Source organism: Schistocerca gregaria, chromosome 8, assembly GCF_023897955.1.
Source record: "Schistocerca gregaria isolate iqSchGreg1 chromosome 8, iqSchGreg1.2, whole genome shotgun sequence".
NCBI classification, from domain to species: Eukaryota; Metazoa; Arthropoda; class Insecta; order Orthoptera; family Acrididae; genus Schistocerca; species Schistocerca gregaria.
Window position 1 is genome coordinate 199,631,769 of NC_064927.1, and position 23,364 is coordinate 199,655,132.

At 36.4% G+C, this 23,364-nt stretch overlaps 1 protein-coding gene across 8 annotated transcripts in view; it reads left to right on the forward strand.

Moving 5' to 3' along the window:
* LOC126283943 (ankyrin repeat domain-containing protein 50-like) overlaps window positions 1-23,364 on the forward strand; it is a 471,892-nt gene that overhangs the window by 427,893 nt on the left and 20,635 nt on the right. For 2 of the 8 annotated variants that reach the window (XM_049982337.1, XM_049982341.1), the window contains 4 exons: window positions 6,145-6,291; window positions 11,740-11,892; window positions 15,362-15,466; window positions 22,690-22,865. In XM_049982337.1, coding sequence (XP_049838294.1) covers window positions 6,145-6,291; window positions 11,740-11,892; window positions 15,362-15,466; window positions 22,690-22,864 — 580 coding nt within the window. In that variant the 3' untranslated portion in view covers window position 22,865. The remainder of the gene's footprint in view (window positions 1-6,144; window positions 6,292-11,739; window positions 11,893-15,361; window positions 15,467-22,689; window positions 22,866-23,364) is intronic. The other 6 variants (XM_049982338.1, XM_049982343.1, XM_049982340.1 and 3 more) reach the window with 3 other exon arrangements.

Below are 23,364 nucleotides of genomic sequence, written 5' to 3' on the forward strand. Positions count from 1 at the left end.
CCTTGTAACACCGGTAGTCATAGATACTGTATGAACACTAATACCCTACTCAACATTAACTGATTTGAGAATTTTCCACATCTGTTTGTTACTATGGGATTACTATGGACCAATTGGTTCTCTAACTACCTCCTTGTAGTAATTTTCAGACAAGACATTAGAATCATGTTACATGAATCCCTGTCTCTGGCACCAGCTTTGATAGCTTGACTCTCCAAACCAATACCTGGCAGGTAGAAGTCACCCCTATGATCAGGAAACTTATTGATTAAATTCTGCAAGTTCGCTCTGAAGTACTCTATCACTACAGAGCCAGACACAGGCGGTCTGTAAAAGCATGTGATTACCATCTTGACTCACATTTTATGTTTAATTTCAACAAGATTAAATGACATTCGAGATCCATGATAACTTCACTACATATTAGTGAATTCCTTAAATCAGTAAATATGCTTGGTGATTGGTAACTAACCTATTCTTATGATAAATATTCCAATCTGAATGTATCTAGATGAGGAAAGATTAGTTTTAGTACATCTCTACATGAACATCACATGTAGTAGGGACTATGTTTTCATTCTTTAACAAACAATCAAAGGGAAAAATATATAATTGTTGTCAAGCCTCAACAAAATGACTCCTCTAAATATTACAGCAATCAGAAAATGTCTCCTCAATAAGGGAACTTGTGTTGATATAATGAGATGGGAGACAGTTACATTAATAGTTGGTTCCTGATGATAACTGTAAAATGGCTTAATTCCTTGCGATTCTAGGCATCGGATGTGATGTCAGTCAATTCTCTGTGAAATAATAGGCCATTGATACTCTGAACCCCATTTTTTCCTTTTTCAGTCATCCTATACAGGGTGGTCCATTGATCGTGACTGGGCAAAATATCTCACGTAATGTCAAACGAAAAAACTTAAAAGAACGAAACTTTTTTTAGATAGGAACCCCCATTTTTGTTACATATTCGTGTAGTAGATAAATAAAGATTAATGTTTTAGTTGGACCACTTTTTTCTCTTTGTGGTGGATGGTGCTGTAATAGTCAGAAAAATATGGCTCACAAGTTTAGACGAACAATTGGTAACAGGTAGGTTTTTTAAATTAAAATACAGAACGTAGGTATGTTTGAACATTTTAATTCGGTTGTTCCAGTGTGATACGTGTACCTTTGTTAACTTATTATTTCTGAGAACACATGCTGTTACAGCATGACTACCTGTAAATACCACATTAATGCAATAAATGCTCAAAATGATGTCCCTTAACCTCAATGCATTTGGCAATATGTGTAACGACATTCCTTTAAACAGCAAGTAGTTCACCTCCCATAATATTCGCACATGCATTGACAGTGCGCTGACACATGTTGTCAGGCATTGCTGTTGAATCACGATAGAAAATATCCTTCAATTTTCCCCACAGAAAAAAATCCGTGGACGTCAGATCCAGTGAATGTGCAGGCCAGGTATGGTGCTTTGACGACCAATCCACCTGTCATGAAATATGCTATTCAATATCACTTCAACCACATGCGAGCTATGTGCCGGACACCCATCATGTTGGAAGTACATCACCATTCTGTCATGCAGTGAACATCTTGTAATAACATCGGTAGAACATTATGTAGGAAATGAGCATAAATTGCACCATTTAGATTGCTATTCACAAAATGGGGGCCAATTATCCTCCCTCCCATAATGTCGCACCATACATTAATCCGCCAAGGTCGCTGATGTTCCACGTGTCGCAGCCATCGTGGATTTTCCGTTGCCCAATAGTGCATATTATGCCGTTTTACATTACCACTGTTGGTGAATGATGCTTCGTTGCTAAATAGAACACGTACAAAAAATCTGTCATTGTCCCATAATTTCTCTTGTTCCCAGTGGTAGAACTGTACACGATGTTCAAAGTCGTCGTCATGCAATTCCTGGTGCATTGAAATATGGTACGAGTGCAGTCGATGTTGATGTAGCATTCTTAACACCAATGTTTTTCAGATTCGCGATTCTCGCGCTATTTTGTTTGCTACTGATGGGCAGATACCTACTTAGGCATCATCATTTGTTGCAGGCCGTGGTTGATGTTTCACATGAGGCTGAACACTTCCTGTTTCCTTAAATAACATAACTATCCAGTGAACGGTCCAGACACTTGGATGATGTCATCCAGAATACCAAGCAGCATACATAATATTCTTGAACGGAGTTGTTGTGTATGATAGGCAAGTCCTAACTTTACACCCATTGGGCGTTTTGATCACAAAAGCCATACATCAACGAGATATCGACCTTTTCCGTAATTGGTAAACGGTCCATTTTAACACGGGTAATGTATCACGAAGCAAATATCGTCTGCACTGGCAGAATGTTACGTGATACCACGTTTGTGACTATTACAGTGCCATCTATCACAAAGCAAAAAAAGTGGTCCAACTAAAACATTCATATTTCTTTACGTACTACACGAATATGTAATAAAAGATGGGGGTTCCTATTTTAAAAAACACAGTTGATATCCGTTTGACCTATGGCAGCACCATCTAGCGGGCCAACCATACCGCCATCTGGTTTCCCCCTTCAAGCTAGACGGGTTTCGTTCTTTGTAGTTTTTTCATTTGATGCTTATTTCGTGAGGTGGACCACCCTGTAATGTATTTGATTGTGGGATCATGCGGAATTGTAGTTTACACATCACTAAATTTAATGCATATGAAATGGTGATATTGTAAGCTGCAGTGAGCTCCGATCCCTCTATAAGTTAAATAATTTCTTTACTGCTTTGTTAAAATTCAGATAATAAAGATTCTCCTTTCCACATGAGAAATGATGTGTACGATGTACATCCAGTAAAGTTAGGACTTGCCTATCATACACGACAACTACTCCGTTCAAGAATATTATCATTGAAAATTTGGCACAATGTACTAAAAAATAAGTTAGGTCTTGTGGCTAGCTGTAGCTTCTTTGGTATATGATTGTTGTGGTTCCATGTGAAGTGGTTACTGTTCATTGTATGGCTGTTGATTTCCTATACCAAATCTAACATGTATCTCCCATTTTATAACTAAGGACCTCTGCGCAAACATCCAGATTTAGTTTTGCGTGCATTATTGGTAGGCAGATGTCAGGATTTTCCTTTCAAAAGTCTAGTTGTAATTTGTGCCCCATCCTTATTCAGTCCTAACTTGGATCTCATTTTTGACGAGTGAGCCACTGAAACAACATCAGAATTGGATCTGTAGACATTTACTTTCCATCCAATAATTTCTGTGCACTCTTTTTCTTCACACTATCTCAAAAATATGCCCTTTTGTACCTTTACAGTATTAGCCTTCCCCAACATCACCTCACATTCATGTTTCGGCCATTGCATTTGTAGTGAATAATGATGCAGCATCGATCTTGAAGCTGTTTATATTCACTTTACCATAACCATGTAGTGTAGCCTTCTCTAAGGAAGTTAGTCAGTATCAGAACCATGCAGTATAGCTGTGACATGTGGTGAATAATGTGTCATGGTTGAAGTTTAACAATAGAAATGCAAGTTCTTGTGTTCATAATAATGAATTGGGGATTTTGTTGTATTAATCTGTCTTCCCACTGCATGACTTAATTTTTTTGGATTTCTTAAAAAAGGCTAATGATCATAAGTAAGCTGATATTTCAGCAGATATCTCTGTCATTTTCACACATCTGTGTGTGTGTGTGTGTGTGTGTGTGTGTGTGTGTGTGTGTATGTGTTTTTGATAAAGCATACAGACATATGTTTAAAAATATGTTATATGTTGTAGATTTTCAGCTATGTAAACCTCCTTACTGCACAATGGTTTCAAAGATTACACTGCATCTTACAATGACAGATACTACTAGTTAACAAATTTAAACTTTTTTTTCTGCATCTGGTTTGCAAATGGGTGGATTTACGTAATTTTGGGGTGCTGAATACAGTGGTAAAATCAGGTTTTCTATATGATGTCACATTTCATAGATACACAGCAGAATAAAAAATGGTAATAGTGAAAATTGACACAATTAAGACAAACAAAAATACACTTTCAGAACTTTTGAAATCAATACTATTTTGTTTGTATATATTGGCATGATGCCAATAAAAGGTCCAAATTAGTTCAGAAGATATTTGCACCTTTAATCGACGACTGAGCTCTTCTTTTGTTTGCCGTTTCATTGCTCTCCCAAACAAATTTTCTGGGAAGGAATCAAGGTGAGGATGTAAGAAGTGAATTTTAAGCGACATTCTACACCCCATGTTCTTATAGTTGTCCAACAGATCATAATGATAACATAGTTTTTGTCTTTTCTGTTACCCAAAAAGCCCTTCACAATTGCTTTAAAAGAAGACCATGCAGCTAATTGGATATCTGTGAGTTTGGTATCAAAGGTTGGATCTTTCAGCAATTTTCTTATTTGTGGTCCAACAAATACATCCTCTTTCAGCTTTGCCTCACTGAATTTGGGAAACTTTTCCTTTAAGTGAATGAAAGCCTCACCTTCTTTATCCAGAGCTTTTACGAAGTCTTTGATAAGGCCCAATTTGGTATGAAGGGGAGGAAAAATTATTTTATCGGGCTCAGCAAATGGGGCATTGTTCACATTTACATTTCCAGGATTAGGTGACTTCCTTATTGGCCATTCCTTGACTGTATAGTGGTTCTTGGTGCCACAGCTGCCCCAAAGGCATAAAAAGCAGCAGTATTTTGTGTATCCAGCCTGTAAACCTGTAAGGAGCGCAACTTTTAAATCACAGCAAAGCTGCCATTCATGATCCTTATATTTGATTGCCTCTAGCAGCAAAGCCATGGTTTCATAAGTTTCTTCCATGTCTACTGTGTAAGCCGAAGGTACCGATGGAAATGCATTGTCATTATGCAGTAGTACTGTTTTCAAGTTGGTTTTACTGAAGTCAGTAAATAGTCACCACTCCTGTGGATTATGTTGTACACCTAGCTGCATCATCAGACCATTGACATCTCTACGTACACACATCGAATTTTGCATATAAAAATACTGAGCATAGGAAGCACCCCTTGAGGAAATTTTTGTCCCTGGAGCTAGAAGGTTCTGTTGTTGCAGTCTCAACACCAAGAGTTCAGCTTGCTGTTTCGAAAGTTTTAGATCATGAACGAAATTGTTCAATTCCTCTTGATTAAAGAGCTGAGGTGAAGTGTCATGATATTGAAGGCAGTACTCTTCTGTATGTTCAATACTTTCTGATTCACTTGACATGGTGCCTGGTTCGGCGGCTTTCAAGTTACAGACAGGAACAGGCAACCCTTCATCATGGGGCACAGACAAATGCACTGAAGATACATTTGGATACTTCATTTTTAGTTTTGCGTGAATGTCCCAAAATATTTGTAAGACAGAAGTAACAGTCTGAATAATGGTCTATAGGCTCACACTACACGATCAGAACAGTGAATGGCATGGCTCGGAGTTTTCCTTTCAACCACTTGGTTAAGGTTGTAGTACAATTTATGCAGGCAGTATGAGGTGCAAAATTTTTATCTTGATCAACAGCACAATCAAAATGCAATTTATATGCCTTCTTACCCAAATCAGTGAATGGTTTTCTTTGGGCTTTTGGAGTGAATTTCTCACATACATACAAAAGTTGTCGGGGTGGTTTAGGCAGCAATGAGACTTACTAGTTGCCATTTTTCTTAGTGTAAGTTTTAAACACAAAAAGTTTACTCTATCTTTCTCAGGAAATGCTCACTGAGGATCTCTTTCACACCACGAGATTACCGCTCCAACCATTTACTGACGATTTGTAGATCTCCTAGCTCCCCTCTGCAAATCAAAAACAAACAATTAAACATCAAAACAGATGAACAGCAAAAAGCGAAATACTGAATACAAAAACTAAAAAACCTTTAAAAACTCAAAAATGGTATGTTCTAGAACATTTTGAAAGGTATATTCGGATTCTACACACCAAAATACATATTAAAAAATATATCATATCCCAGATGCAAAATGGCTGTTGACTAGTGTACTTAGCAGTGTAATGTTTGATCAGCACTGGTTTCGCATGTACTCTTGATTCTATCTGCAGTTAACTGTGTGCTGTACACTCATATCCTATACAGCAGCACAACTTTGCGTTGCAGGACTGCATCCCCAATGGCAGACTCACAAAGTGACACGCATATGAGGATAATTCTTGGTAAAAGCTCAAGCACTGAGGGACGAGGACCTCCAGGTCTTCTGTCACCTCAGGTTGCATCTGAATGCACAAATTCCAAGTTTGGTGGCGGGTAAGTTGCATGTAATGATGAAGATACAACTCAGGACTGTTGTGGTCGTAGCTGGCCTGTAGATGCCTGAGTAGGAAGTATACAATGCTTGAGGCCAGGCCACCCACCCCACATGGGTGTGCTGCAGTTGCAGTCATATTGGAGTGGAGATGTGGACACTGCATCTCTTCTTCCTTGTGGAGAAGATGGCACAGCCATGTTGCTAGTAGCCATAAATTCTGCACATTTGTGTTTATCTACATCTCCACTCTGCTTGCCACCTGACAGTATGTGACAGAGGGTACTTTTGGTATCACTGACCGATCCCCTTCTTTCCTTTTTCACTTGCGAATGGCTCGTGGGAAGAATGATTGTTGGTAAGCCTCTGCACCGGTTCCATTTTTTGAATTTTCTTATTATGGTCATCTCATGAAATATATGTAGGAGAAAGTAATTTGTTGTCCGAAGCTTCTCGGAGAGTACTCACTCCATCACCCGACCCCCCTTGCTCCCCTCCCCACCCCATATAATCTGCCTCTTCCATCAGTTTTACCTAGTAAGGGTCTCAGACCGATGAACACAACTCAAAAAGCAGTCAAACAAGCACCTTGTAAGCCACTTCTTTAGTGGTTGAATTAAATTTCCTTAAGAATCTGTCTGGTACGTGATTTTCCTACTGTTAGTTTTATGCAGCCATTGCACTTAAGGTCGCTCTATACAAATGCTCATAGATATTTTGTGATGGTTATTATTTCCAGCAATTTGTCATCAATAGAGTAGTTATATATTAGTGGACTTATTTTCCTGGGGACCGATGTCAATGGCAGTCTGGTCCCTTTGACCCCCAAAAACCAACCAACCTTATTTTCCTGTGAATGTACAATGTGTTATATTTCTTTAAATGCAGTGTCAACTGTTAGTCTGTGGACTGTTCATCAAACCTCTGTAGGTCCTTATGCAAATCATTGCTGTCTTCTGCCATTGGTACCTTCTTATAGACAACTGTATCATCTGCAAACAGTTCAAAAGAGCTTCTAATGCGTTCTATTAGATCAGTTTCAGCTCTCTGAGACTGCAGATGTGTGTGTAAGTTGCGCTTGTGTGTGTGTGTGTGTGTGTGTGTGTGTGTGTGTGTGTGTGTGTGTGTGTCTACTGCTGACAAACGCCTTAATGGCCGAAAGCTATGATTGTGTGAATCTTTTTATTGTGCCTATCGTGGCTTAGCATTCCTGCTATATGGTGAGTAGCAACTTTCCTTCTCTCATGTTGTTACATTTCATCCTGGATTTTCCATTGTTTGATTCTACTAGATCATTTAAATACATTGTAAACAGTAATGGTCCACATTATTTGCAAGGAAGTATAGAATCCAATTACAAATCTGGTCCGATACTCAGTAAGCTTTTATTTTTTCATTAACTGGCAGGCAGGACGCTGTCATATGTTTTATTGAAGTTGAAGAACATGGCATTAACTTGAGTGCTGATGTCTGCTGTGTTGTGATCTCGTGGACGACCAGCATGAGCTGAGTTTTGCATGATGTCTTTCTGTGTAATCCGTGTTGAATTTTTCAGAGAAATTGTTGTTCTTAAAGTTTGTCATAACACATTTGCATGGAACAAGTTCTATTATTCTATAACAGATTGACATCAATGATAGAAGCCTACAATTACATGCATCTCCTACAACTCTTTTTGAAAACAGAACTGAGGTGCTTTCTTCTTTTCCTGTCACTATGTACCCCTTGTTGCTCCAGTGACCAATGATAAACTGCAGATAGAAGGGGGAGCATTTTCTTTCTCTTGATCTCTGTAGAATCTTACAGGTATGTTATCTGGTCCTGACACCATTCCACTGCAAAGCAACTGTAGAAGGGTGTAAAAAAAATCCCTTCACCATGGGCGGAACTTGTGTAGTATGCATTTCTGCCGCTAGATGTGTATAGTGCAACTCATTGCCAATTGTGGTTGTTTTTGCAAGCACTGTTTTGTTCTTGTTTTGTTTTTTATGATGGTGAGTTTAAGTTTTAATGTTGTAAACAGCTTTCCATGATAACACTATGGGAAAAACTTGAGTGTAAGAGAGTGATTTGCTCAATTTAAAAATGGTGACATGTTGATCGATGACAAACTTGTTCTAGACTTCCATAAACTGCCTGAATTGATGGAAATATTGAAAAAAATCCAGGGCCTGTGTTCACAGACCGTCGACTGACAACTGATCAACTGTCAGAGATTGCACGACAGTGCTCATTTAAGAAGGCCCAATTTGTGGCACTCGGGAGACTGGTTCTTCCACCATGACTACACATGTACACAGACAGCCATATCTGTTATCCAGTTTTTGGCTAAATATGACATGGTTTTTGTTGCCCCATGCACCTTATTTGCTTGACCTGGCTCTGTGTGGATTTTTCTATTTGAATGCATGAAAGTGGGCATGAAAGGACACCAATTTGACAACATTTAAGAAGTCAAGAAAAAAACAATGGAGGAGCTGTCACCCATTTCTAAAGATGACTACCAAAATGTTTGAAGCAGTGGAAGCACCGGTGGGGCAAATGTATTAGTTGTAATGGAGAGTATTTTGTATGGGATAAGATTGTTACCATCTAATAGTTGTTTTTTGTTTTGTTTTGATGTCCAATTTCAAAATCGCCATATCAAAATTTGTATGATAGATGGATGGTGGGTCCGTATAACAATCTACTCCAGTGAAATAATTTTGGAAGATCAAATTCAGTATTTCATCCTTGTAGCTGTCATTTTCTCTTTCAACAATATTTTACTCTCTAAGTCATTAAATGCTTCTTTCATTGCTTTCATTAGGATCATTTTTGCTTTGTTGGGCTTTTGTTTGGCAGCTAGGATTTGATTTCTCTTGAATATGTGACAAATCTCTCTCTGTTTACATATCAGTTTTGTAACATGGCTCATAAACCATGGTGGATCTTTCCCATCCCTTAACATACTGCTCGCAACACATTTGTCTAAGGTGTATTGAATGATGCTTTTGTATTTTTTCTATTTGTGCTCCACACTGTCATCCTTGGTACTGAAATGTTTGATTTTGCCTATTCAGAAACCTTGCAATTTGTATCCTGTCACTCGTGCTAAGCAAAAATATTTTCTTATCTTTGTTAACATTCCTTGCAGCACCAGTAGTCATAGATACCTCCTCTACGTTAACTGATTCAAGAATTTTCCAGATCTGTTTGTTACTGTGGGATCTAAGATGTTATTTTCACCAGTTGGTTCTCTAACTACCTGCTTGTGTCAACTTTCAGACAAGACATTAAAAAATCATGTTGCGTGAATCCCTGCCTCTGGCTCTGGTACCAGCTTTGACTCTCCCAGTCAATACCTGGTAGGTTGAAGTCACCCCTATTACAAAAGCATGATCAGGAAACTTATTTACCAAATTCTGCAAGTACTCTATGAAGCACTCTACCACTACAGAGCCAGACACATGTGATTACCATTCTGACCCACCTTTGATGCTTAACTTCACCCAGATTAAATGACATTCAGGATCCGTAATAACCTCACTAGATATTACTGAATACTTCAGAGCAGTAAATACGCTGCTGCCAGAGCAGTAAATATGCTGCCGGCATTGGTAACTAACCTATTCTATGATAAATATTCGAATCTGAATGTATTTAGATGAGAAAAGATTAGTTTTAGTTCATCTCTACATGACCACCACATGTAGTAGGGACTATGTCTTCATTCTTTAACAGACAGTCTCAGGAGAAAATATATAATTGTGGTCAAGCCTCAACAAAATGACTCCTGTAAGTATTACAGCTATCAGAAAATGTCTCCTGAATAGAAGGACTTGTGTTGATATAATGGGAAGGGAGACAGTTACGTTAATAGTTGGTTCCTGGTGATAACTGTAAAATGGCTTAATTCCTTGCATATCTAGGCGTGTGATGTGATGTCAACCAATTCTCTATAAAAAAAGTAGTTGGCAATTGATACTCCGAAACCCGTTTTTTCCTTTTCAGTCATCTTATATAGATATGTGATTGTGTGATCTTTCAGAATTGTCATTTACACATCACTAAATTTAATGAATATGAAATGGTGGTATTGTAAGCTGTAGTGAGCTCTGACCCCTCCATAAGTTAAAAAGTTTCTTTGCTGCTTTGTGAGAACTCTGATAATAAAGATTCTCCTTTCTGCAAGGGAAATGATGTGTAGAATATCCATCCAGTAAAGTTAGGATATATCGGTCATACATGTCAACAACTCCATTCAAGAACATATCACTGAAACTTCAGCACAGTGTGTTACAAAATAAGTAAGATCTTGTTACTAGCTGTAGCTTCTTTGGTACGTAATTGTTGTGCTTCCATGAGAGTTGGCTACTGTTGATGGGCTGTAGCAGGACTAACATCTGCCTCTTGTTTTCTAACTAAGGATAGCTGTCCACCATTCAGATTTAGGTTTTCCTGCATTATTTGTAGGCAAATGTCAGGATTTTTCTTCCTAAAGCCTAGTTGATACTTTACAGTATCAACCTACCATAATGTCAACGTCCATCTGTTTTTCAGCTACTGAGTTCATAGTGAATAATGATGCAGCCTCAATTTTGGATCCATGTGTGTTCACTTTATCAAAACATGATATTTAGCCCTGTCTAAGTAGGTAAGTCAATCTGACAACCTGCAGCATAAGCATAGGAACAAGTTGTCATTGGTTGTGATTTGTGGAATAATGTGAAGTCATTGAAGTTTAACATTAGAAATGCAGCTTTTTGGGTACATCATAATGAATTGTGGCATTTGTTGTATTTGGCCGTCTTAGCTCTACGTGATGGATTTCTCAGATTTCTTGCAAAACATGTCTGGCGATAATGGGATCTTCAGTTATTATGTGATATTTTGGCAGAGACACTGTCAGATTCAGATTGAGCTCACTGATTCGGTGTGTGTGTGTGTGTGTGTGTGTGTGTGTGTGTGTGTGTGTGTGTGTGTGTGTGTGTGTGTGTGTGTGCGCGCGCAGAGAGACACAGACAAACAGACAGACAGAGAGAGAGAGAGAGAGAGAGAGAGAGAGAGAGAGAGAGAGAGAGAAATCAACCTGAAGAAGTTATTTGATAACACACACATAGACATGCATTTAAAAACTTTTTTTAAATTGTATTCAGCTATGTAAACATCATTACAGCACAGTTGTTTCAAAGATAATGCTGTGTTTTGTAATTACAGATACTTATCAGTGTAGTGTTTTATCAGCATTGCAGAAAATTTTGTACTGTGGGTGTCCACCTCTGTAGAATTGAACCATGATGAGTAAGACTGCTTCAGCTTTATGAAACTAGTTGTAACAGAAATAAAGATTTATCATATATCTGAAGTGGCCTTATTCATCACGATCATTGGTTTCACATGTATTCTTGATTGTATATACAGTTCAGACTCTGCCGCACACTACACACTGACACCACTTTCTTTTATAGGAATGCATCCCTAATGGCAGACCCGCACTTTGCACGTGACACACACATGAGGATAATTCTCGGTAATAGTGCGAGTGCTGTGGGTCGAGGGCCTCCAGGTCTTCTGTCATCTCAGGGTGCATCTGAATACACAAATGCCAACTCTGGTGGCGGGTAAGTTGCATGTAATGGTGGAGCAAGTAGTCATATTTGCTTTGGTTGTCAAATTTTCAGTTTGTAAAGTCAAATAGTGAGCAAAATTTGAGGACTTAAGGACGATTCATTTTACAGTACAAATCTGTATAGCTAGTTTTTTGAATGTAATTAGTTCTGTAGTGTATATGGCTAAAGGACTTTCTTCCTTGCAGCTATTTGACTTTATCAAGGTACTTAGAGTTTGTGAATGTCATTATTATTAAAGAGTGTTTAATTCAATGTTTTAAAAGATTTTTGGTCATGTCTAACTATGGGTTACTGATTCCACATATGCTGATTTTTATTAACTTAATTATAGTAACTGAATCGTGCCCAGACTGTAGTACTAAAATATATTTTTTAATGACATGTTAGAGTTCAAATCATTTGTACTCTACTCAGAACCTTGATTTAGAAAAACAACTGAATGTCAGTCATCAAGCCTCATCTAAAAATGTTAATTTCAGTTAAGGAGTTATATGTAGTAAATGATTATACTTAGTATTTTTATATCATGAAGATCAGAGGACACACTGTGTGTGATTTGTCTTAATCTTTAGTACACAAAGGATTTACACTCAGATACGTTGGAAAGTAAGAGTTTAATTATTGTGATGTGAATAGATGAATTTACTGACACTAACTAAAAGAGAATGAAATACTTGTAATTTACAGTTGTTTGAGGGTCATGGTGTGTGGAAATGTCAGATAACCACATTTGAATTTTTTTCTTTCTTTCCGTGTAGTCAGAAACAATCTGAAAAGATTGTTTGGGTGTTCCAGGATAGGTTGTGGTGAGAAATAATTTTTAAGAAAAAGATTTGAGAACCGTTATTGAGTTAATTGCCAGGCCACTTGAATTTTCACACACAACAGCCTTAATAGTGGTGCTAATTAACTCGGAAGTGACAGAACGTATTGAATTTTTTTTCTTAAAAATTATTTCTCGGCACAGCCTGCCGTCCAATATTCTTACAGGCTTTTCAGACTTTCTGACAGCCCTATATAATATTTTTTGTAAAGAAGCCTACACAAAACTTTTCCATGCATTAGAATCTTCAGCTACGTGCAACTGTGCATGTTTTTTTAATGTCATCTATCCATCTTTAATCTGGGCACCTCTCTTGCTTTATTTAGCATCCGTTCATCTGGTTACATGTTTCATCCATCTCCATTATAATCATAATTGTCTTCCACTCCAGCCTATTTCCTGATCAGAGTGATTGTTTTACTGTCTTTCTTCATTCCATTGCTCTTTGAGCAATGCTTTTTTAAAATATCTTTTGCTTTGAAAGTCTGTTCCACTATCATAAGCCAAAACTGGGTAATTGATTTTTATTATAAACTCTCCAGTTCAGACACTACTTAATTCAAAAACCCTGCTCATTTTTCCAAATTCTTTCCATGCATTGTTCACTCTTTTATTTATCTGCCAGTTTTTGTCTTTGACTTCTGATATGCTAGTTTCAAAACTTAATATTCATATTATTTTCCTTTTCATTAAGTTCATTCTACTTTAAGTGTCATTATAATTCATGTTCAGTCAGACTTTCCAATACGCTCTATGAAGTTGTTGGAAGAATAAAGAGAATCACCTGCCATAAAGTTGATGCTTAAAGCAGTAACCAGGCACATAATGTAGATTAAGCTAAGAGCTAAGCTTTTGGGCAGTGCCCTTTTTCAGAGCTAATAAACAAACAGTGGCATTTTTCCAGTGGTGCATGTTCTGTTTGCTTGTTAGGTCTTCGTCTACATCTACGTCTGCACCTGTACCATTTACATCTGCACCTGTACCATCTACATCTGCACCTGTACTCTGAACCATTGTGTAGTGCATGGCAGAGTGTACACCATTGTACTTCATAGCAAGGTTTCTTCTAGTTGCATTTGTGTATGGAGTGTGGGAAAAACGATTGCTGAAGTGCCTCTATGTATGATTCCTAAGGGACTGATATTCCTCAGAAAGCTTGGCCACAAGCTCAACCATGTCTGTGTGCATCTACTACTCAGCATCTTAACTATTTGTTGATTGATCATATTTATTCTTTCTATTCCATCCAGAACTTTCCAGTATCATGTTAAGGCTGCAGCTTTATTTTTCTCGCTGTAGTATTGGGGAATAGTAATTACTTTATTTCGTAGCTATTAAACTCAAGACAAATATTCAACTGAATATTTGATATTCAGTACATTAACTGAAATACATGTGTAGTATGAAGATAATTTTAATACACAGCTACTCTCTGTGGAAGTCCTCTTGGACTTTGCTGATAAATAAGCAGTGAAGGTAAATGTGTTAAGAATTGCAGATGTAGTTTTTGAGAGGTTTCAGTTTCAGGAGTCTAGATATTTGAGGAAAACAATTTTAAGTATAAATTTGCTTGTATTTTGTTTATAAATACTTTGAGTCATTTTACATCCTTGAAGAGTCCCCTTCCTAATGGGTTGTATGGAGCATGATGAATAAATGAAAAATATTGTTAGGTAATAACTGGCTACTGACAGTGCAACTTACACAATCTGTTGTAGATCTGAAATCAAGAGGAATATTCGTCATTAATAATACTCCAGTTAGGTAGGCATTTCTGTTAAGAAAAATGTTCTGCTCCACACTATAGTCACCCTAAATAAGAAACATGATGATGCTATCACTCTGGATGAAAAGTGTCAAAATTTAACCATTGCTCAGGGAGTGAAGCAGAGAAAGATACATTGGCCTTCACATCATGCATGCGCTTTTATTTCATTAATAATAACTTAAATTTCTTTTACTGGATTGTCTTCACAAGGAGTTTACAACATGTAGATTATGCATTTTGGCGAAAAGGCTACAATCTGGCTCGGTCGTCTGATTAGGAGGAGAGGATGACAGAATGAAATATGAAGTCTCAAGATCTGGTGTTATCAAACAGCTGTTTGGATGAGATTTGTCATTTTTTAAGGTAGAGGATTTTTTTAATGAACGGAAAGAAATAAAACATAAAAAGGAAATATTCTGTATAAAAATTCAAAATGTTCCAGTCATACATATGTCTCAAAGGCAGTAAAATGCTGTCTGTTGGTTCCATTCTTGCACCAGTCTAAAAGTCATTTCTACTAATTGTAAATATAAATAATCCATCATTAAAACTTACAAATATATTCAGCCAATGAGTATTTAGGTAAAGAGAAGATTGTTCCCTCTTATTTCTGTGCTACTTTTCCTAGGTTTTATTTTATTAATTTTTTTTTTGTACTAGTTCTGAGTAGAAAAGTTACATAACTAAGGAAATGTTATGATCGTACTTATATTGGGAACAATTTTACTTTTACCTATACAAAGTGCTGAAGCACTAATTCAGTTTTCATACATGAATTTACCACACTAATGCTTTTATAAGCAGTCAAAATTCCTATACAATATCGGTTGGTGGAAGTTTAATTTGAGGTACATTTTCAATATTGCCAGGTACAAAATATGGAATGCTGGGATGCTTCAAAAACATGTCAAGATAGGCACAAGATCATCACTTATGAAGGCAACAGCAAAAGTCTGGCTGAAACACAGAAAAAGGTAAAATACCTATCGAAACACATTTTCGTCTCCCCCATTTGATACAGATAGTTCCTACCAATTCAGTCCTGAGGTTTGTCATTTTCAAATGGAAGTGTTTGTTTTATAACAAAAGGTGGAAATCTGTTAATGAAAAATTTAATCTCCCAGATATATAAAAAATATATTAAATGTGTCATCACAGTAAATAGCTTTTACTGTTTCAATAAGAGTTATGTCTTGAGCAATGATGTGGGTATGATAACCACAACCAATAAATTTGTGAGATATACAGTGATTGCAGCATAATATGAGTATCAGAATATCAAATGCATATTACTCCTTTAAACATGAAACAACAAACATTGAAAGGAAACACTAGTTTTTATTATGTGCTTAGTTACTGATTCGCAATTTCTGCTGAAAATGAGATGAAATAAAAAAATAAATATTTATCAGGACGTGTTCATCAGTGGAGATGGTGTTATACTGCACAGTGTTACATAGTGGTCATAAGTGATTTGGCAAGCATGGGATGTAATGACAGGATAAACGAGTGATGGGTAAGAAAAATAAGAATTTACATGATGCAAATAAAGGTACGGAATGCCGATATCTACATTTATCAAGAAATTAATAAAAAAAATTATTAACATAAATGTGCCAATTGCAGTAAGGTCCAGAAATGTATGAGGATGTTGAGGACCAAGTGGACTTTGTTACAGATTTGGTTGAGGTATAAGCGTTTTAGGATGAAAAAAATATGTGACAACTAAATTAACAAAGAAAGAGCAAAATGAATGAAGATAGTATTCATAAATTGAAGTTTCCCGTTCACTTCTGTTTGTGTGTATGGGCTAATCTCAGGAATTACTGTACTGATTTTGACTAATATATTGTTTGATTGGTGAGGAAGGTTAATGTATATAATTTATAAACGTTTCATGGAAATTGGCTGAACTGTAATTAAATAAAATCCACTGTCGCTGCAAAAAATGGATGTATTACCATCTAGTGGTACAGCCAGTGGTACAGACACCAGGAAAATTTGAGTCAGGCCTGGTGGTCTAGAGTCTGTCTGAAAACTCAGTCTTTGAACATAGCATTCACCTGTCAATGATGTAGACATTGCCAGATGTGAAATGTGGTTTGGCCTCCATGTTAAACTGTAGGTCACCTTTCCCAGTTAAATAATTGACTAGGGAGACAAAAATCAGCGAAGTGATGTCCAGTTAGAAAGATTTGCGTCGGGACATTGAGGGAAATGAAATTATTATTATTGTTATTATTATTATTCTTACACCTCTGTGAAGCTGCTGTAGGGGTTTGATACTTGTGGCAGACAGGTATGATTATCTCACCAACATACGAGTGACCACAGAGACACAGTTTACACAGTTAGTGGGTTGCAGTCCATTAAAGCCTTTATGTGCTGCAGTATGCCACCAAGTAGTGTGTGCTGCATTAATTTTTAAATTTATATGAAAGTGATGATTTTCAGTACCTAACATTATTACCCAATACCTCTATGCAGTGCCCCATAAACGAAATTACTGCTACATCAGTCAGATTATCTTGCCTTAGATATTTAGTACCACCTGTGTGAAGCCAGACTGGGTTGCTAGTAATCTGTAATAAATATTATTCACACACAAAACTGAAATTAATAGCTGAGATACTTTCCATCACTCTTTTCCATATGAGAACATTGATTCTTTCTTTTGCAGAGCTAGCAAATGTGAAATAAAGCATGTGGATATTGATTAGCGGACTTATCTGTGGGTACCCCATGAAGAAAATTTAATAAAACATACATGAAATGGTGAAAAATTGAAATCATACAAAAAGATCAAAACTGTAGATTTATTCATCTGCAGCAAATTAAGTCGCTTGATGAAGATTCAGTTGAAGATTGCATAAGTTTAGTTCATCCAAGTGAATTGCTTACAAAATTTCTTATCTGACTAATCTTAGGATTTCTTCACCAGTCTGGGAATCCTACAGAGTTGGATTAAAGGAAACACTAGAAAAGATTTAAATAAGAGCTTTGCGATTTGCCACAAGCTTGTCAGGTCAACATTAGTCACGGAAACTCTCACAAACTCCAGTTAAATGTTGTGCAAGACAGGTAAGGTAAAAATCTTGTTATTTCTTCATATGTGAACCTTTCATTGTGACCATTGGTTAAATCACCTACAGTTGTTTTTCCCACACACTACGTGTTTTTGAAACTGGAATGGTGATGCAATTAATGTCTTCTGGCATTTGCCATATTATGCTTTATAGTATGCAAATGTAAATGTAGATGTGGTGTGCACAAGAACACTGTATCCACAACTTAACAATAGATGGTATATACTTGTTCCGGTGCAGAATTTCTTTCCATGAAATATTGTGTTGAAAACAGGTGGTCATAAGAGAACGAGAGGGTGGTATGTGCACTTTCATTCTCCTACTCAACAGTTTTTATTTGTCAGTGACATGCTTTAAGTAAGTAATGTTAGGGCTTATGAAGGAGTTATAATTTATATCTGACTGTTAGCAAGAACAAAAACTGGAGGGGGGAGGCAGGGGGAGGTAAGAATTATCCCAGAGGAATGTGGGATTTGATGTTGAAATACTGTACATCCAAATAAGAGTGTTGTCATTAAAAAAATTTTTTTAGTCGTGGCACTAATCAAGAACAATGTAATGTGATGCAGAGTGTGCTTCAATGTTTGTTCACTTCCTCCTCACATGTGTTATTCCATTGTATGACATTACAGAGAATATATTTCTATAAATTCATTCTTATGTTTTAGCATTTACAGTGTACAAAGGTTTTAGTGGAGTATAGGATGGCAGATATTGAGTTTTACTGTTAGTGCTGTGCCTACTGAGTCCAAAAATGAGGAAGAACAAATTCACAGTTTGATGACTTTATGGCTGTAAGACATGAGTTTTTGCTGACATTCTGATTTACGGTGTCATAAGAAAGAAGATACAAAGTTAACTCTTGCAAGACAAACAAAAATGATGAAATTTTTTTCTAAAATGTAAGTAATTTTATAGTGTTGTTGGTCCAGTCTCTAAATTGCTAAAAGAATGATAAAGATTTTCCACTTCAGGATCTGATCCTCCAAACCTGGAAGTGGTAATTGATGAAGAAATAATAGTTAGTAAAACTGTTGAGGGAGAAGAGGTTATAAGCGAAGATTCTGAAAGCTTACAATGAGAAATGGGTGATGTAAGTTATTTATCTAGGAAATGGAGATTTAAAATTGCTATCAGGGAATATGAAAAGGAAAAGCAGAATGGGCGCCCTTGTCCGGGAGGTATGAAATCATACGTTACAGGACAGTTTACTAATGATTATAATCTACAGATGTCTACTGAAGAATGTCATTTTCTTTTAAGAAAAAAAATGGATGGTAAACTGCAGAAGACCTGAACTTTTGCAGAAAGATGTATATCTGCTCAACAACGTGAAATGTTGTTCACTTGGTTTCCAGTCAAATCAGTGAATGTGGAATGTAGGAATCTTGACTGGAATCCAATATCTATATTATTGAACATACCAAATAAGTCAACATGACTGTAACTCAAGAGAAAACTCCACAGATGTGGTAATAGAATGTCAAAAGCAATAAAACTGTGTCGAACTACTGAAGAAACCAGTTCCACATTGTTGCTACAACAGAGCCACAAATGGCAAGAATCTTACACACATGCACATTTGAAGCAAAAGTAACAAAATTTACAGACATATTAAGATGTTAGAAAGTCAGGTGAAGTGTATGTCTGTATGAATTATTAGACTACATTCAAAATTGTTACATATCATGGAAAATACCTATTGTAATAACAGACAAAAACAGAAATATATGCTTCTCATGCCTGAAATGTGTGTTTGCATCCTCTTGCTTTCAGTGTAGCAAGCTGCAGTTATACACGTATTCGAGAGTATTTCTTCATCAGTAACTTCTAGCTTACGTAACTGAATCAATGAGAGTTGCTTTTACAATTATTTCATTATTTTTCATGTCTCTTGAAAATTTGCTAATGCATGGAATGAAAAAATACAACCATTTTGTTGATTTGGTAGAAATATAATTAAAAGGGATTAATCTTATGGCTAGCTTACTTGCTGCTAGGGTAGCTAGTTTTGCTGCAGCTGTCAAATGATAACAACTTCCACAGCAGTGTCTTTACTACATATGTTAGACTGGTTTTAGAAGCTGGACACTTAATGATGATTTGGTGGTACTTGTCAGTAACGATCAAGAATCTTTTAGCGACTATTCACTAATGATAGTGTGTGCAAAGTGTAAGAGATTTAGGCAGTGCTGGTTTAGAAGTGAAATATAGTCCTCGTATCAAAACAAATCTGATGGTAAACAACCTCTATATTATGATTTATAGGAAAAATAGGGTTGGGAGGGGGGAGGCTAGATAATTGGTAGAACTGTTCTACCAGGCTTTATTTCTTAGTTCATAATCTCGTAATTTATAACCTCTGGAACAGGTCAGTGCTTAGAATAACTATGCTTTTAGTTCATATCCATACCCCCACATACGCTTCCATATGCGAATGATAGTGAACACACTCTTTGTTAAAGTGATCAGTTGGAGTAGTGTACAAGAACAAATATCTGCTTAACAGGTTTGAGTTAGATAATCTAAGATTTCATTACATTTTGCAGTGTACCTACAATTAATATATGTTGGTCTTTTTTTTTTTTTAGCTTTCATCACTCTCTTTATTTCTATTATTTTGATGTCTTCTGGATCTTGTCCTTTACATATTGGTCATCATACTTCATGTATCATGAATTTTTAACTTCTCACTTACTAATTTCCATATTGTCTACTTCATTACTTTCACAATTATGCTGTTTTCTCTGTGTATCTACATTATTTTACTTTCCTCCATTGTCTCTCACCTCTTATCATTTTTATATCTACATACCACATTGTCTGTTTTTAGATTTTGCTGGTTCGTTCCACAATACCTGTTACAGGGCTTCAAGAGGATCCACCCCTGGTCATCATATTATTTTTGCTTTACTCTTGCATCCATATTCTTCTCTCAATTTCACCAATCCACATACAGTCACACATATTCAGACACTCTTTGGGGTTCTGTACCTATTTCTGTTAAATCTAAACCGTTATATGATTGCTTTGTTGTCTGTCAGTCTGTCCGTCCATCCAACTGTTAAACTTTTATCTCAGGAATGGATAGAGGTATCAAGCTGAAATTTATGCCACATGCTAAGGTTTTTTCAGGGGCACAATAAATGTAAGCTTCTAAGCCAATGCAATCAAAAGATATGGCCATTTATATTATAAATAATTAAATTTGCACAGAACCCTCAGTATGTGAGTCTTGCTCACAACTGGCTACTTGTCTCTCTCTCTCTCTCTCTCTCTCTCTCTCTCTCTCTCTCTCTCTCTCTCTCTCTCTCTTAAAAATTGAGAAAATGTAATTGGCCAAGTCCAGTGCTGAAGAATCTAATTATCATATAGTGTTTATTGTCCATTGCTCACTATTTCATCCTTCAGTTGATAGTATTCACTCAAATTCTGCATCCACAATATCGGTTGCATATACAGTAATACGTCTGATATCACAGAGTAAAAAGTAAACATGATGGTAGATATATCAGATTATTATTTATGATACTTAAAAGACCACTGCCGTGAAAGTATCTGCTGGGCTTAATACACACTTACAGAGCTCAAGAGTTAACAAGAGTCTTTCAACAGGAATGATAAACTAAACATTTGAGGTGTGGCTGCTATTGGCAGACACCTTGCAAACACATTACACAGACTGCCTTCAACTGTGATAGAAGTGGAGTTTTTATGAAGATTTTGACAACCAAATAATGCTTGTCTGTATGTTGTAAGGTTTAAAAAAACCATTGTATATGATCATGTGCAATGATCCAAGCCCTGTTTCTAGCATGGAATGCCTATTCTTAGACGATAAAGTTGCCAGTGGTATAACTTCAAATTCACTAAGTACATTCGACAAATACGAGAATTGAATAAAACATCTCCTTTGCTGTCCACAATCTGTTTATCATTAAGCCATTGTTGTTGCATTTATAAAGGCACTGTTGCCATCTAATGAGACCTCTCATTGAACTGGGACAGCTTTTTTGGTTATAAAATTCCATTGAGCACCATTCAGGATTTAAATATGCTTCAGAGATTGTTTTGGATGCTTCAGTAGGCATTCATATAATTTTGTCTAACCTCTGTGTTCATGAATATAAATTATTTACTGCCATTTGCATTAAAGTATGTGTTGTAAAACTAAATTTTATTCTTGTTATTGCATAAGAAAACAAAGCAACTCCATTTTATTAGCAGTCGAAGTTACACTACTGTATTTTTTGGTTATGATAGATGGGGTTAAAATCTTGATCAGATCATAGTGATTTTGGTTTATTTAAGCTGCGTAATGGTTCCTTGTACAAGCCATTGGCACTTCATTCATTCATTCATTCATTCATTCATTCATTCTTGTTTCCTTAAATTCCCTCATTGCATGTTTTACTTAAATAATAAAAACATGTACAGGCAACAAAATAAGAGAAAAACAATAAAGAAAGGCAGTTGTAAGTGAGATAAGTTTCTTTCTTTTCTTTGAAGTTGGTTTTTTTCTGTAGTGATGTAAGTGCCTTCAGCTACTTTCCTTTCAGGAAGGAAGGAGAAAATCCAGGTAGGTAAACATTTTCTTGTATTGAGCAAAAAAGAAGAGTCACTCATGAGAACTTAAGAAAACAGGGAAGAATGGAAAGAAATGACTACAATGAAGTTAAACCACAGACAAACAAAACTTTGAACAGTATTTATCTACTTCGAAGAATAGTTTTGTAGCAGTAGAATGTACCATTTTTATTTACGTATAGATAAAACAAAGTGAAGGTCACTTTTCTCCACATCATACGTTCTTTTTTTTCCCATAGGAATCATCTTGTTCAAAATCAGATTATACAGCAAAGTTCCTTTGCACTTAAAGTTAGACTGACAACTTTATGACATTATGATAGTGAAATTGATAGTATTAAATAATGTTATCACTTGGAATAAATTTTGATATTTGATATGCTCCACCTTGTATGTCTGCGACACATGAGGTGTGTTTAATAGGCATTGCACTCCATTCGTGATTGTCCAGTATTGTATTGTTGTTTTATTATGCAGTTTTCAAATGTAAAATTTTAAAAGGTGGTGGTATACATTTGTTGCAGAGGGCTACTGAAGCCACGGCGAAATGGCATTGTGACAAATCCTGCCCTACGAATTGTGGCAGGTGTGAAGAACGGACTGGATGCTGCAGCAGGGCGGAAACATACCACAGCAGCAAGCCGTTTGCAACAACCGAAGAACAATGGCTTTCAGTGGCGTAAGGAAACTCCCCTCTGAGGTGCGATACAGTAGAAATTTCATACATTTTTCAGTCTGCATCAAACAAGATATGAATTTACTTGAAACAGTACATGACATTACAGTGACATACGTTAAAGCATCCTATTACTGAGCAACTATCCCAGAATGCAATACCAGTTACAGGTTGCTGATCTAATGGTTTCCAAGGGCAACAGAAACTGATTTTCGATATTTAGCATTTTTGTTGACCTAATTTAAAAATTTAAAATGGCCTCATAATCTACTCATTAAGAGTTATCATCTTATCTTAATAGTTTAACACAATAAGACAAGTGTTACAGTTAGAAATTGCTTGTTTGTATCGAGGCACCATAACTGATAGCGCACAAATACCCAGACTTTATTTATCCAGTATTTGAGAATGGGAGTATTTAGCAACTTCCAGTAAACTCTACATGTAATTTCAAATCTTTTGTAACTTTTTCTCATTTACATGCTTTATGTCAAATATTTAACATGTTAACTCATTTGCAAAA